This window comes from Protopterus annectens, chromosome 5.part1 (genome assembly GCF_019279795.1).
Source record: "Protopterus annectens isolate FY-2018-M chromosome 5.part1, PAN1.0, whole genome shotgun sequence".
NCBI classification, from domain to species: Eukaryota; Metazoa; Chordata; order Ceratodontiformes; family Protopteridae; genus Protopterus; species Protopterus annectens.
In genome coordinates this window covers 646,914,646-646,928,722 of record NC_056736.1, presented here as the reverse complement: position 1 = coordinate 646,928,722, position 14,077 = coordinate 646,914,646, and the positions used below count along the sequence as shown (strand labels likewise).

The window sequence follows — 14,077 nt, the reverse complement described above, 5'->3', positions numbered from 1 at the left end:
TGCACTATGTGGTTGAAGCAGGGATGGGATCCATGGTGAGATCAGCTCTTTCCTCTGGGTCTTTTGAGCTGTAATTCAGAATGGTTGTGGCTAGGACAGAACCTATAAAAGGCTGATGACCCATTGATTGCCCTGCCACTAAGAAACCTTCACAACACCTGAATGATGGCTTGATTGGGTTTCTTTGGCCTAAACTGGCGGCATGTTGCCACTCATATGGAAAGAATGGGCAAACACTCAGGGCAGGGGGAGATGACAGTTGGCGGTGGACGGGGGATGAAAACAGCATACAGAAGAAAGTCTGAAAGTATGCATGGTATAAAAGGCACAGTATGAAGTGGCAGAAGTAGATTGAAAAGGCAAGCTTTCTGTACCACCCATGCAAGTGTCTGTGTCCCTACACCTCTACAGCAATATAATCAACTCTGCAGTTCCTGTGCAATGAGGCTGATGATAAATTCCCCCTTATAGTGAACCACTTGAGAAAGTGAGAATTCATGCAGTGGCCAATACCAGACACCAAGACCCGTGACTGAGCATCAGCCATACTATAGCACCAGATTTATTTATTTTATTTATTTAACATTTGTTTATCTGGAAAGTCGGAACAAAGCCAATTTTCCGTGGAGGTCCAGGGAGAAATGCTCCAGACACATTTCTTTATAACGTGGGGGAAAACTGGAGCACCCAGAAGAAACCCACACGAATGCAGAGGGGACATGCAGACTCCACACAGAAGGCACCCCAGCCAAGAATTGTACCGGAGAACTTCTTGCTGTGAGGCAACAACGCTACCGCAGATGGACAGCTGATCCAGTTTCTAGGCAAAGAGTAACAGATGTGTAAAAGCATTTCACACAACTTCAGAGGAAGCGTTTAACTAAAGGCAGTTAGTGCAGAAGAGTTCAGCTAAAGGCAGTTAGTGCAGAAGAGTTCAGCTAAAGGTAGTCAGTGCAGAAGAGTTCAGCTAAAGGTAGTCAGTGCAGAGGAGTTCAGCTAATGGTAGTCAGTGCAGAAGAGTTCAGCTAATGGCAGTTAGTGCAGAAGAGTTCAGCTAATGCCAAGAGTTCAGCTAAAGGCAGTCAATGCAGAAGAGTTCAGCTAATGGCAGTTAGTGCAGAAGAGTTCAGCTAATGGCAGTTAGTGCAGAAGAGTTCAGCTAATGGCAGTTAGTGCAGAAGAGTTCAGCTAATGGCAGTTAGTGCAGAAGAGTTCAGCTAACGTCAGTTAGTGCAGAAGAGTTCAGCTAACGGCAGTTAGTGCAGAAGAGTTCAGCTAACGTCAGTTAGTGCAGAAGAGTTCAGCTAATGGCAGTTAGTGCAGAAGAGTTCAGCTAACAGCAGTTAGTGCAGAAGAGTTCAGCTAACGGCAGTTAGTGCAGAAGAGTTCAGCTAACGTCAGTTAGTGCAGAAGAGTTCAGCTAATGGCAGTTAGTGCAGAAGAGTTCAGCTAACAGCAGTTAGTGCAGAAGAGTTCAGCTAACGGCAGTTAGTGCAGAAGAGTTCAGCTAATGGCAGTTAGTGCAGAAGAGTTCAGCTAACGGCAGTTAGTGCAGAAGAGTTCAGCTAACGGCAGTTAGTGCAGAAGAGTTCAGCTAACGTCAGTTAGTGCAGAAGAGTTCAGCTAACGTCAGTTAGTGCAGAAGAGTTCAGCTAACGTCAGTTAGTGCAGAAGAGTTCAGCTAACGGCAGTTAGTGCAGAAGAGTTCAGCTAACGGCAGTTAGTGCAGAAGAGTACGGTTCTTTGCTATTAATGAGCTGCTTCCTGTAGTCAAGGCTACAGTTTTTCATTCCGTCCACCTCCATTTGTTTGCTGTGGGACTCTGAGCAAGTCACTTAACTAGACAGTCTTCCTGGATTGCCCCTGAAAAGGGATAATTGTGTCCAGTGGACTTGCCTGCTTAAAAAAATAAAATAATGTCATCTGCAAGTTGAAGTAATGAGCCCTGAAAGTCTCTAGAAACCCAGTCTTCTGTGGACCTGAAAGTTGCAGGAGTGACAACTTCTTGGGTTGAAAATGTACTATAGCAAGTGACTTGTCAAAGTCTAGCAGTTAGTGCAGAGGATTAAGACAATGAGCTGTGACAAGCTACTTCCTGTGGTCCAAGGTTTGATTCCCTTACCCTTCATTTGCCTACTGTTGGACCTTGAGAAAGTCACTTAACCAGATTCTGCTTTGGTACAATTGTGAATTTGAGCTAGGCTCATTAATGGTCTCCTGCAATGCATGCCTAGTAACTGCTAAACGCTGAGAAGCCAGTTCCAGATTTGGTAACATGCTCTTCTTTTTAATCCTATGTAAAGTTGTAAAAACAATCTTTTTAGATAATATAAATAATAGGGGTGGAAATGTAGTCTATGCCTGCTGAAACACATACATGTGCTGACCTCTGCCTTATACCGATGTGATGCTCAAGCTGAAAAGAAAAGTTGTGCTATCCAACATGTCTAACTTCACTTATTTCTAATGAGCAAATATGAGTGTTTTATCAGTAGAAAATAACTAACATACTTAAGGTCATTTGTTAGCCAGAAAACAAAAGCATTACATTAATGGGGTTCTGTGACCATGGCCTACTTAAATTTTAGAAAAGCATTTATTACAGTATCATACAGCAAGCTGGTTAACTTCTATCACCAGATTCCTTACTTCTATGTTTCTGCATTACTCATTTGAATACTACATAATAAAGCACAATAAAAAACAAATTTTCATCTTAATAGATATCTTAGTTCTTCCTTAAAGAACAATACAGAACATTCTGAAGAACTAGGTCTGCCATTAGTTGAAATGTTTTATACTTGCAGTTGAGATGCTTTATTTTGTAATTTTGTTTTTGTGTCCACATCATACCTCTCAACCTCTTAAGAAATCTGGACAAAACCTGACAAAATGATGGGGGGGGGGGGGGGGGACAAAGGGCCAAAAACAGGGACAGATTTTAAATACTGCTCTTATAAACTTAGAAAATTGCTATAGTAACAGGGTTTGTGTTATACATTTTCTCAAGGATTTGAAGTATGAAACTCAAATGTATGTCATTATTTATTGACTTCAGTCCTCAGATCATCCCAGCGATTTGCCAGAAAACCACAAATTTTATAAGCAATAATCCAAAAATATGAGGAAAAATCTGGACATTCTGTGAAAATCTGGGCACTTGAGAAGTATGATCCAAATATCAAATAGGTTCCTTACAGATTATTAAAACTCAGTTTAGGGAAACTGATTCAGGAAAACTGCGTAATCAGACTTTGTTGGTTAAAACCTTTCTGCAGGGGACCTTATTGTAACCTAAACTTTCATCATAGCAGCTTAGGACTGATTATATTTCTACAGAGAATGTTTTTTTTAATTAGCCATTCCAGTAAAAAGGATTTGGTGATTTGGTTTCACAGAACTGTCCATTGATCATTCATTACAATCCAGGTAAACATAAATTTTAATATCTGTACGTTATTCAGAAATATTACCAGCTTTTTCCTAGTAATTGACTTGCAACTGCTAATGTTTAGCATGTGCAAAGCATGATGAAAATTTCTTATTATTTTAAAGCATTTTTTGATTTGTGGACATGTTTTCATTTCTCTCACTGTAAATTCTAACTCATACATTTTCCTGTTTAAAAAACAAAAATCACCAGTATCATCTCTATTTTTATTTAAGAATATATTTTCCTGTGGTCCTCTGTCAGGTGTGCATATATTTTATTTTTCCCAATGTACAATACTTTGGTAGACTGAACATTTATTCACATTTTAATAACTACTCCACTATTCTCTATGATCTAAGTAAGAGCTTAAATAGTTTTCAGTTTATCAATTTAGCTTGATTCTGAATCTGTACATTTTAATTTAATTTTGGTTTATTTTGTGAGTTCAGGAACCATGCTTTGGGCCTTGTTAACTGCACTTCTGTTGTCCCTTTAAGCTAATGTTTTCCTGTGCTAGCTAAATCAGATAAGGTATACATTTGTATTCTGAAGAAGGCTTGCTCCTTTTTCAGAAATAATTTTCCAACTTCCTTCCCACACCAGATGTATGTAATATGTTTAAGGTCAAATTATTCTGTTCATTCTGTTACAGTAGACTGGCTCCCCTCCTTAAAATCAACCCAAATGATCACAAAATATGAAGGAAGTGACTTCATTCCTTAAATCTGCAAAATAAATCAATGCAGTTCTGCTCCACCTGTTTATGGCCAGTTCATAAGATGGTATCGATATCACGTTTCCTATAGATAGCAGTTCCCAGAAAAAATAACCTAGAAATGGTTTTGTAGTGTTAAAGCTGGCTAAAGAAAAGGGAATAATAGTGTCTCTGCCTTATTCAAAGTTTTTCAGTACTACATGTTTTTGAGTTAATGGCTTTACCAGTCTTTAAACTGGAGAGATACAATGTAATTACACTGGTATCCAGAAGGCCTAAGCTGTGAAAACCACCTCTCTCTGCTTGAAGTATATCTCATTACTGGAACAGGGCATCATTATTATGAGTTTTTAGGCCTGAGCTGTTCATAGATACTGAGGTTCAATTCTAATTAGTGGGATAAGATGGTTCATTCCCCTTGCATATCAAATTTGCCCAAGGTTCATAGATTCATAGGTGTATACTAGGCTAATGACTACAGGGGCTTTATAAACCTAGACATACATGAGAAATATATCCAACGAGGTTTGGAGCCCTAGAGGTTATTTTAAGGAGTATTAAATACTAGGCAATCAATCTGCAGACTACTACGTGCCTAATCAAAAACCAGACAGTGGTCAAAAGTGAGAATCAAACCCTGCACCTTGTGTCTGTGAAGTATAGACACCTTAATGATTATGTCAAACCAAAACAAATGACTCTGAGGTAAACACCAGCATTTATAACAAATGTTGTCACAAGCCTGTTAATGAATTATGCTGCTTTTACTCTTTCATTTGGGGATATATGCTGCCATCTTTCCACATGCCCAAAGTGAGTCATTTTTTATAGACATGTGAGATTTTGCAGGACAGACCATACCCATAACCAGTGCAAAGGACTGGGCTTCACTTTTGCTGTCAGAATACAAGCTTACTCTTATAGAAGTTCATTTGTTTCTGTTGTTTCATATTACATTAATATGATTCAAGTAAAAATAATTATTTCATGCAACTATTGAAGGAAACTTAGGAAATACTTTTTTTGTCCTGAAATTGGCAATTTTTCATGATCTTTCACAAAACTGAACTGCTCAAACAGGAACAGTATGCCTAGAGAGGGGCAGATGGTAACCCTATGAGAAGAGGACCAAACATACCCTGTCTATATGGGGTTCTGTGACCATGGCCTACTTAAATTTTAGAAACGCATTTATTACAGTATCATACAGCAAGCTGGTTAACTTCTGTCACCAGATTCCTTACTTCTATGTTTCTGCATTACTCATTTGAATACTACATAATAAAGCACAATAAAAAACTAATTTTCATCTTAATAGATATCTTAGTTCTTTCTTAAAGAACAATACAGAACATTCTGAAGAACTAGGTCTGCCACACACACACACACACACACACACACACACACACACACACACACACACACACACACACACACACACACACACTATACCTGCTGGTATCAGACAGACAAGTGGGTTCCCCCTGAAGACTCACACTTGGAAAATGTTGTCACAAGTTGAATGGGATATTGGGTAGCCATATTCCTTACACTGACACCTTCAATAAGTGTCCCAGCCCCTCTCATGAAGATTTCTTGTGATGATGAATTCTGTTGTGTCTGAACGTGCATTCACACTCTAGTAAAATAAGGATATGAGCAGAGACACAAGAGGAGTTATTGCAGATGTTTAATTTCTGCTGCAATATTAAAAAAGTGCCCTCAGCCCATATGGCTTACAGCTGAGGCTGCTATCTGCATATCAGGTGACACTCCATAATATCATCTTACATATATGGCTATGGCTATGGCTATGGCATTATTACTGAAGTCTTCTGACCTGAGGAAATGAGAGTGTCATATCTCACTCTTGGGTTATTGTACAACAATGAAGGAGGAAGAGGAGGAGGAGGCAGAAGAGGTGTCATCCTGTACAGCAACAATCTTCACATATTCCTGTACCCACTTACAGTCCCTCATTGTGGCAATGCTGATATCACTATAGCTATCCTAAAGGTGAGTTCTCACAAAACCCACAGCGCTATTGCAATATACATCCCTCCAGGGAAAAACATATGTGTTGCTGAAGGCATATGGGATTCGTCAAACATCACTTATGAAAATATCATTCTAGATCATTTTAACATCAACTGACAATCCACATCAAACAAAGCTCCTCATTAGCACTCTTCAAGAAAAATCTTGATGACTGGATGGGAAATAGGAAATTCACTCCGGAGATCACCTCTGTGGCTCTGCTTGACAGGAGCACAGGAAAATAATTTTCTTGGGTGGCGCAAGCCAGGGTACCTTTTTGGCTAGACATATATAGGCCCTAGGGCCAATAGCCTAGTACCTACCTATGATCCTATGAACATCTATGACTGCTCATCTCTTATGCTATACCTTTTTTGACTTCACTCAAGTTATCTTCTTATCTACCAGACATAACAACCCATCAAACTTTTCATCCATTCTTGACTGGATTCTAACATCTCACCCTAACATCATTACAAAATCAAGCATACTACCAGACATGCACGCACACACACACACACGCACACACGCACACACGCACACACACACACACACACACACACACACACACACACACACACACACACACACACACACACACACACACACACACACACACACACACGTGTGCACACATGCACACAAGCGAGCCGCACACACACACTCACAAACACGCACAGTGACCACCACCTTACCTATGTAATTAGACACACACTCTTCAAGGACTCATCACTGTAAAAGTACAAACCTAACAAAATTCAACAAAAACATTTCACTTCCTTGTTAAACTACATTAGTTGGGAGTTCTTAATGCCCAACCCCTAGATATAATCATAAAACAGTTTAATACAATTCTCTTGGGCATAGTTAATAAACAATCCCTCTAAGGAAAATATGCAATAGCTAATCCTGCACTATGGCTCACTAGAAAAACAAAGTATTTAATGAGAGAAAAGGGCAGGATCTGGAAAATGTGGATCTCCAATTACCACCCCCGCAACATTACCAGCAATACAGGCAGCTGACAAATCATGCAAAATTCCAAATCTAGTCTGGTAAGAAATAATATTACCTGAATATGCATGAATCACACTAACAAAATCCAAACAAATTCCTGAGAATTAGTGTTCTCCTAAAACCAGGCAAAATATCTCAACACAATCCATCTATAACAGAAACTAAAAAAAATCGTAGCCTCTAAGTTCAACACACATTTCCTGCAAGCAGCAGCACCTCTAATCAGCCAGACTCCCTACAGCCCTTCTCAGCCCCCCTCTTCATAAGACTACCAAGTCAATTCTTCTCTTTTAATTTTGTTTTTATCTCCACAATCAAAAAATACCTCCTTAGGCTCGAGCCAACTACCCTAGTAGTAGAGAACCTTACATGTGAATACATACAACTCACAGTCAAACCCCTACCATATCCAGTGTCTACACTCATAAATAGTTCTATACAGAAAGCATATGTCCTAGAAATCTGAAAACAGTCCTAGATCTTGTCTTTACACAAAGATGGAGAGTCTACAGAACTGACCAGCTGTAGGCCCTTATACCATACTTCTCTCACTCCCCAAAATCTTTAAAAAACACATGCAGTCACACCTTGTAAATCTTCTATATTTTAATCTAATGTCTCCAGTCCAACATGGCTTTCAGCCAAACAGCAGCACTAATTCAGCCATAGTATGCTTTCTTAATACTATTAACCACTACAGAAATTAAATTAACATGGCCTCCACAGTTTTCCTCAATCTATCTAAAGCCTTTGATATAGTCTCCCATCAACACCTACAACAAAAACTTGCAAACTTAGGTCTCTCTATTACCTGTACTGCTGGGTGCCAGAACCACCCATGTGGTAGAAGTCAGTCAGTGAAATGGCATAGCACCTACGCATCCTTCTTACCTGTGACTGTTGGAGTATCCCCAAAACTCCATACTTAGCCCATTTCTGTTTAACATATTCTATATATATATTAAATGCCCTAGGGCAGATAGCCTAGTATCAACCTATGAACCTATATTTATAAATGATTTTTTCACTGCTTCAGTCCAAGTCGCCTTAGTCTAATACGCTGATGATTTGACCTCGATATGCTTTGTCCTACATTTCTTGAACTGCAGCACAAAACTTAGCAACCTTTCTCAATAGAATCTTCGTTAAAAAAAAAAACCTCTCAGCACCTACTGAATTTGCGAAAAAAATAATACTATTCATTCGTAAGAAACTCACTTCAAAGAAACAACTATTCACTATTGCTTCAGTCCACAATACGAAACCCATATAAAACTATTAGGATTAATTATTGATGAAAACCCAACATTTGACCTTTACTTTCAAGTAGACATTAAAAAATACATAAGAAACTTGGCCTGCTATATTGTGGAAAACCATTTGTCACTGCCATTGTTAGGAAGTTGTAATATCTGCTTACGAACTTCCAAACTTCCCCTATGCAGCGCTCATCTTTACATACTTACAAACCATACAGCTGTCCAAAAACTGAACTGTCTTATAACAAAATAGCAAAATTTCCCACCAGGTCACATCACTGTACAAATCACCTTACTTTAACATAGCTAAAAGCTGCCCGCAACTTAGTATATCAACCTGATAAATGTCCTTCCCCAAAAATATACTGCAGAGGTAGTGCCTTGAGAGACAACTGCACTCCAAAGGCAAATGTCTCCACTTCCAATTTCACATACCCCTGGCAGGGCCTTATATAGATTCATAGGTAGGTACTAGTCTATTGGCCCTAGGGCCTATATAAGCCTAGCCAAAAAGGTACCCTGGCTTTTGCCACCCAAGAAAATTATTTTCCTGTACCCCTGTTGAGCAGAGCCACAGTGGTGATCCCTGTGGTGAATTTCCTATTTCCCATCCAATCATCAAGATTTTTTTTGAAGAGTGCTAATGAGTAGCTTTGTTAGTTTGTTCCAGAGTATGGGGATTCTCTGGGACAGGAAGCTATCCCTCCAGCATGTTCTATTTATTGTGGTGACAAGGTTTAGGTCCCTAGAATATGTGGCTTGGAGAGATTGGGATTTCTTTAAGTGGAGCATGTCCAGTAACACTGGCTTTGTGCTAGCTTTGTATATTAGGCAGAGATCGCCTCTGAGTAGGCGATATGCGATGGAGTAAAGCTGTTTTTTTTTTAGATGGTCTGCGTAGGGCATCTGTTTGAGATCAGTAATTCTCTTTGTGAGGTATTTCTGCAGCCTTTCCAGTTGTTGTAGATGTCTTGTGATGTACACACCAAAAGGGGCGTTATATTCCAACTTCATATCCAACTTATGGAACTCTATACCATTAGGAGTAAGACAGCTGGAAAAAAAAATAGAAATCTTTAAAATACAACTCAAACTACATCTCAAATATGCATAGATATGCACCTGATCCGCTGCACCTGGGTAAAACCTTCCAGGCTACTTTTATCTCTCAGTACATAACTTCCTTTCCCACAACATATCCAACAGTGCAATAACTACAACCACTGAGACAGCTTCTGTTATTACCCATGTTAGCGTTACCCCAGGCACCTACACTTCCTACCACCATTTCCTTCTCCCTCCTCCCTCCCCAAAATTTCCTTCAGTCTTCCTGAATCACTTCAGGTTTGCATTCCCCTCACTCAGCTCTACTTCATACTTTAACCTGTTTCCTGTATACACACGGCTTCAGTTAAAATATTTAGTCCTTACTTGCTTCCATTTTTCAGACCATTTTATCAGCATAATCCTCTGCATTCTGCAGATTCCAACCCTTGTCCACTTGCACTTGTATATCACTCTACCATTACTGACTAACACATTTTACTAGTCTCCACCATTACTGACTAACACATTTTGCTAGTCTCTACCATTACTGACTAACACATTTTGCTAGTCTCTACCATTTTCTGACAAACACATTTTACTAGTCTCTACCATTACTAACACATTTTGCTAGTCTCCACCATTACTGACTAACACATTTTGCTAGTCTCAACCGTTACTTACTAACACATTTTACTAGTCTCTACCATTACTAACACATTTTGCTAGTCTCCACCATTACTGACTAACACATTTTGCTAGTCTCAACCGTTACTTACTAACACATTTTACTAGTCTCTACCATTACTAACACATTTTACTAGTCTCTACCATTACTGACTAACACATTTTGCTAGTCTCCACCATTACTGACTAACACATTTTGCTAGTCTCAACCGTTACTTACTAACACATTTTACTAGTCTCTACCATTACTAACACATTTTACTAGTCTCCACCATTACTGACTAACACATGTTGCTAGTCTCAACCGTTACTTACTAACACATTTTACTAGTCTCTACCATTACTAACACATTTTACTAATCTCTACCATTACTGACTAATACATTTTACTAGTCTCTACCACTGCTGACTAACACATTTTACTAATCTCTACCATTACTGACTAATACATTTTAATAGTCTCTACCATTACTGACTAACACATTTTGCTAGTCTCTGCAATTACTAACACATTTTTAGTCCACATTTTGCTAGTCTCTGCAATTACTAACACATTTTGCTAGTCTCTGCCATTACTGACTAACACATTTTGCTAGTCTCTACTGTTACTAACACATTTTGCTAGTCTCTGCCATTACTGACTAACACATTTTGTTAGTCTCTACCATTACTGACTAACACATTTTACTAGTCTCTACCATTACTGACGAAAACATTTTAGTAGTCTCTGCCATTACTAACGCATTTTACTAGTCTCCACCATTACTAACACATTTTGCTAGTCTCGACCGTTACTAACACATTTTGCTAGTTTCTACCGTAACTGACTAATACATTTTACTTGTCTCTACCATTACTAACACATTTTGCCTGTAACCACTTTCCTATCTTTTCATGTAATTCTTTATTTCGTCCTTATCTCTTCAACCTAACATAACTACCATGTCAATGTGTATGTTACATCTACAAGTCAATACATTACATGACTTATGCTTGCAAGGTGACATTTCCTGTCCTTGTCTGATGCAATTCCTGTCAGTCTTACATATCATCTATACTTCATCTCATACTGACTTCACTTGCACTGTGCAAATATTTTCACTCTTCTACCAAAAGACTACATACATCACCTAATCTCTTAAAAACAGTCTACTTGTTACTATCCAAAAAGTTATTATTAACTGCTCTTTATTTCTTAACTTTAATCCTAAAGTGTGGCAATGGTGTAACTCTTTTACTTTTTATTGGAGCTTTTTCTCTGTGACTCTACTGAAAGGGAGCACTTAATGGCCATTTGGACTTTTTCCAGTAAAGAAAACAAATAAAATAAAATAAATAAAATAATATAAAAAAGAAGAATGGTATAGCCAACCAGATATGCAAACTCTGTAGTAAAATTACTTCAATAAAGGATGCAGAAATTCTCCAAGATGATCTACAAAAATATGTATATGTTGTAGCAGTGATTACATTACCATTAGTGTCAGTAAAAGTATCATCATGAGGCTTGGCAAAAAGGACATAACTTATCACAGCAAAATAAATTAAATCTAAGGACATCAGTGTACACAAAATGTAAGATTTGAATACATTGAAAGAACAAACAAAACTATTTTATATCATTAACAATACAGCCTTATTAATAACAAATTAAAAAGGTGAAGTGCCTTTGGCAAAAATGTGCCATTTAGGATAAAGGGAATGTAACTTACATCATTAATATATATTCTAACTTAATTAGCCAGGTGAATATATAAAAGACAGAATACTACATTTGGGGCTGAAGCAAAACAAAAAAACAAAGCATAATTGTATACCTGCAAGTTATTTCTAACTGTGCATCATAATCAAAAATTAAACTGACAAATGATAGCATAAAAAGATGAAACATTTCTATGATGATTTGATTATTAGGTAAAATATCTCTGTTTCCTGGCTGTGGGGCATAAAAGGGTAAAGCCCTGAGACAGTTATCCAGATGATTTGAGCTTAACTAATGACCAGCTTACAGTAATTCATCCATCCTGGGGAGGAGAGATGGCTGTCCCCATCTACCAAATTGCTCTTAGACAAGTGAAAGCTTACACAACAACAACTGAGGGATTTGTGACTGAAGGATGACTGAGGGAAGTGGGACTGAGGGGTGTGGCACTGATGGATGTGCGACTGAGGGATGTGGGACTGAGGGATGTGGGACTGAGGGATGACTAAGGGATGTGGGACTGAGAGGTGTGGCCTTTACATTCCAAGTTGCTGATGGTAGCTCTCTAGTTATGTATGTGAGAGTACCAAGCTAATAATCTTCCATTATGAAATGATGGAAAAGAAAGGCTTCCTAACATGGGTTATGACTATATTCTAGAATCTATGATTTGATGTTTACCAATGGGTATGCATTTACTATAAAATGTGTGTATTAACTGTCAAAAATAAATGTGATCTAAAGATGAAAATTACTTTAAACAGAACTATAACCTCTTGGCATTAGAAAAAAACTGAAAATGTTCCTGATATGCACCCGAGGCAGCACATAGGTAAACAAGAAAAACATACATCTTTTGAGGGTCACAAAAGGATGGAAATGGCTGACACACATGGAAATGTTCATAGGTTCATAGATTAGTACTAAGCTAACTGCCCTTGTGGGCCATTTTAAGCCTATCCAGTTACCCCATGTGAGAATCGAACCCTGTACCTTGTGTCTGTAAGGTAAACGCCATAACCATTATGCCAACCTCCCACTCCCATAGAAATGTCTGGCACACAAGCCTGCAAAAAATGTAGAAATATTCAAGCTGAAGGTCTTCAATGCAAGGGTAGACTATAATGTATGAGCTTTTAGATATTGCAAATGCCATTTCCTATATTTCAGAGAAACTATACAAAGTAAAACTGTCAGTGGTAATATGCAATAGCATTCTTTGAAAAATGGTACCTTTTAGCATTTTAACAGCAACAGTTTGGCAACCTGATGATTTTTGAATGCGAAATGCAGTTGCTTGCAGAACTTTTCCAAATGCACCATGGCCAAGGGATTTTCCTGTAGAGAAAAAACAAAAGCACGGCACAATTATGAATTTCATTAAGGGCTATAAATCGGCACATTTGTTAACATGTCTAATGTGGCAATAAAACTATTGCACATGCAATGCTAAGGTGCTTTAGGCTTTAATATTCTAAATGAACACCACATGGTCATTTACAAACTAGGGCTAAAAAGAATGATGGAAAGAAATCAGGTTATGCCCTACATTAATAAAATAAAATGCACAATCAAGCTGGTCCCAGTCCACATCACAAAATATGCAAATAAGCAATCCCATAACCATAAATCTCTTACGTCACTTCTGCTCCTTCATGCTCTTCATTTCTAAACTTGCTAATCATGATTTACATGTGCAATTTTTCACCTGGTCAGTAAATCAGAACTACTTTCAAGTGCGTCATCATGTGAAAATGAGAACAGTCCATCATATCTGCTCAGTTGTACAGTTCCCATTTCATTTTTCAGTCTCCATTTCACCTGATCCCTTCTTTTGATCTTGCCTCCTCTTTTCTATTCATTCCTTTTTTAACACTTAATAACTGACTTTATAGTGCAGAATCTCCCATGGCTGCAATGATTCCATTGTGCATGCCCTTTTCAGTGGAAAAATGCTTTTTTATTGCCCTCCTATAGCCCCATTCTACATTTGAAACTGTAGTCACATGTTCATACTCTTTGTCATGTGAGGATCCTTTCCATATGGATGTTTCAGACTCCCTTAAAATACTTATGTCTCAGTTATATCCCCTGAATCCATTTTTTAGAATGCTTCCATAACTCAAGTCAAATGGTCCTCATAGGACTTTCCTTTTGATACTTGGATCAGTTTTTCTGCTCTG

General features: G+C 38.2%; 1 protein-coding gene across 2 annotated transcripts in view; it reads right to left on the bottom strand.

The window, feature by feature from the left end:
* The window catches only part of FLT1 (fms related receptor tyrosine kinase 1), a 1,018,969-nt gene that overhangs the window by 217,595 nt on the left and 787,297 nt on the right, over positions 1–14,077 (bottom strand). For both annotated transcript variants that reach the window (XM_044073267.1, XM_044073268.1), the window contains one exon: positions 13,128–13,232. In XM_044073267.1, the coding sequence (XP_043929202.1) occupies positions 13,128–13,232 (105 nt within the window). The remainder of the gene's footprint in view (positions 1–13,127; positions 13,233–14,077) is intronic.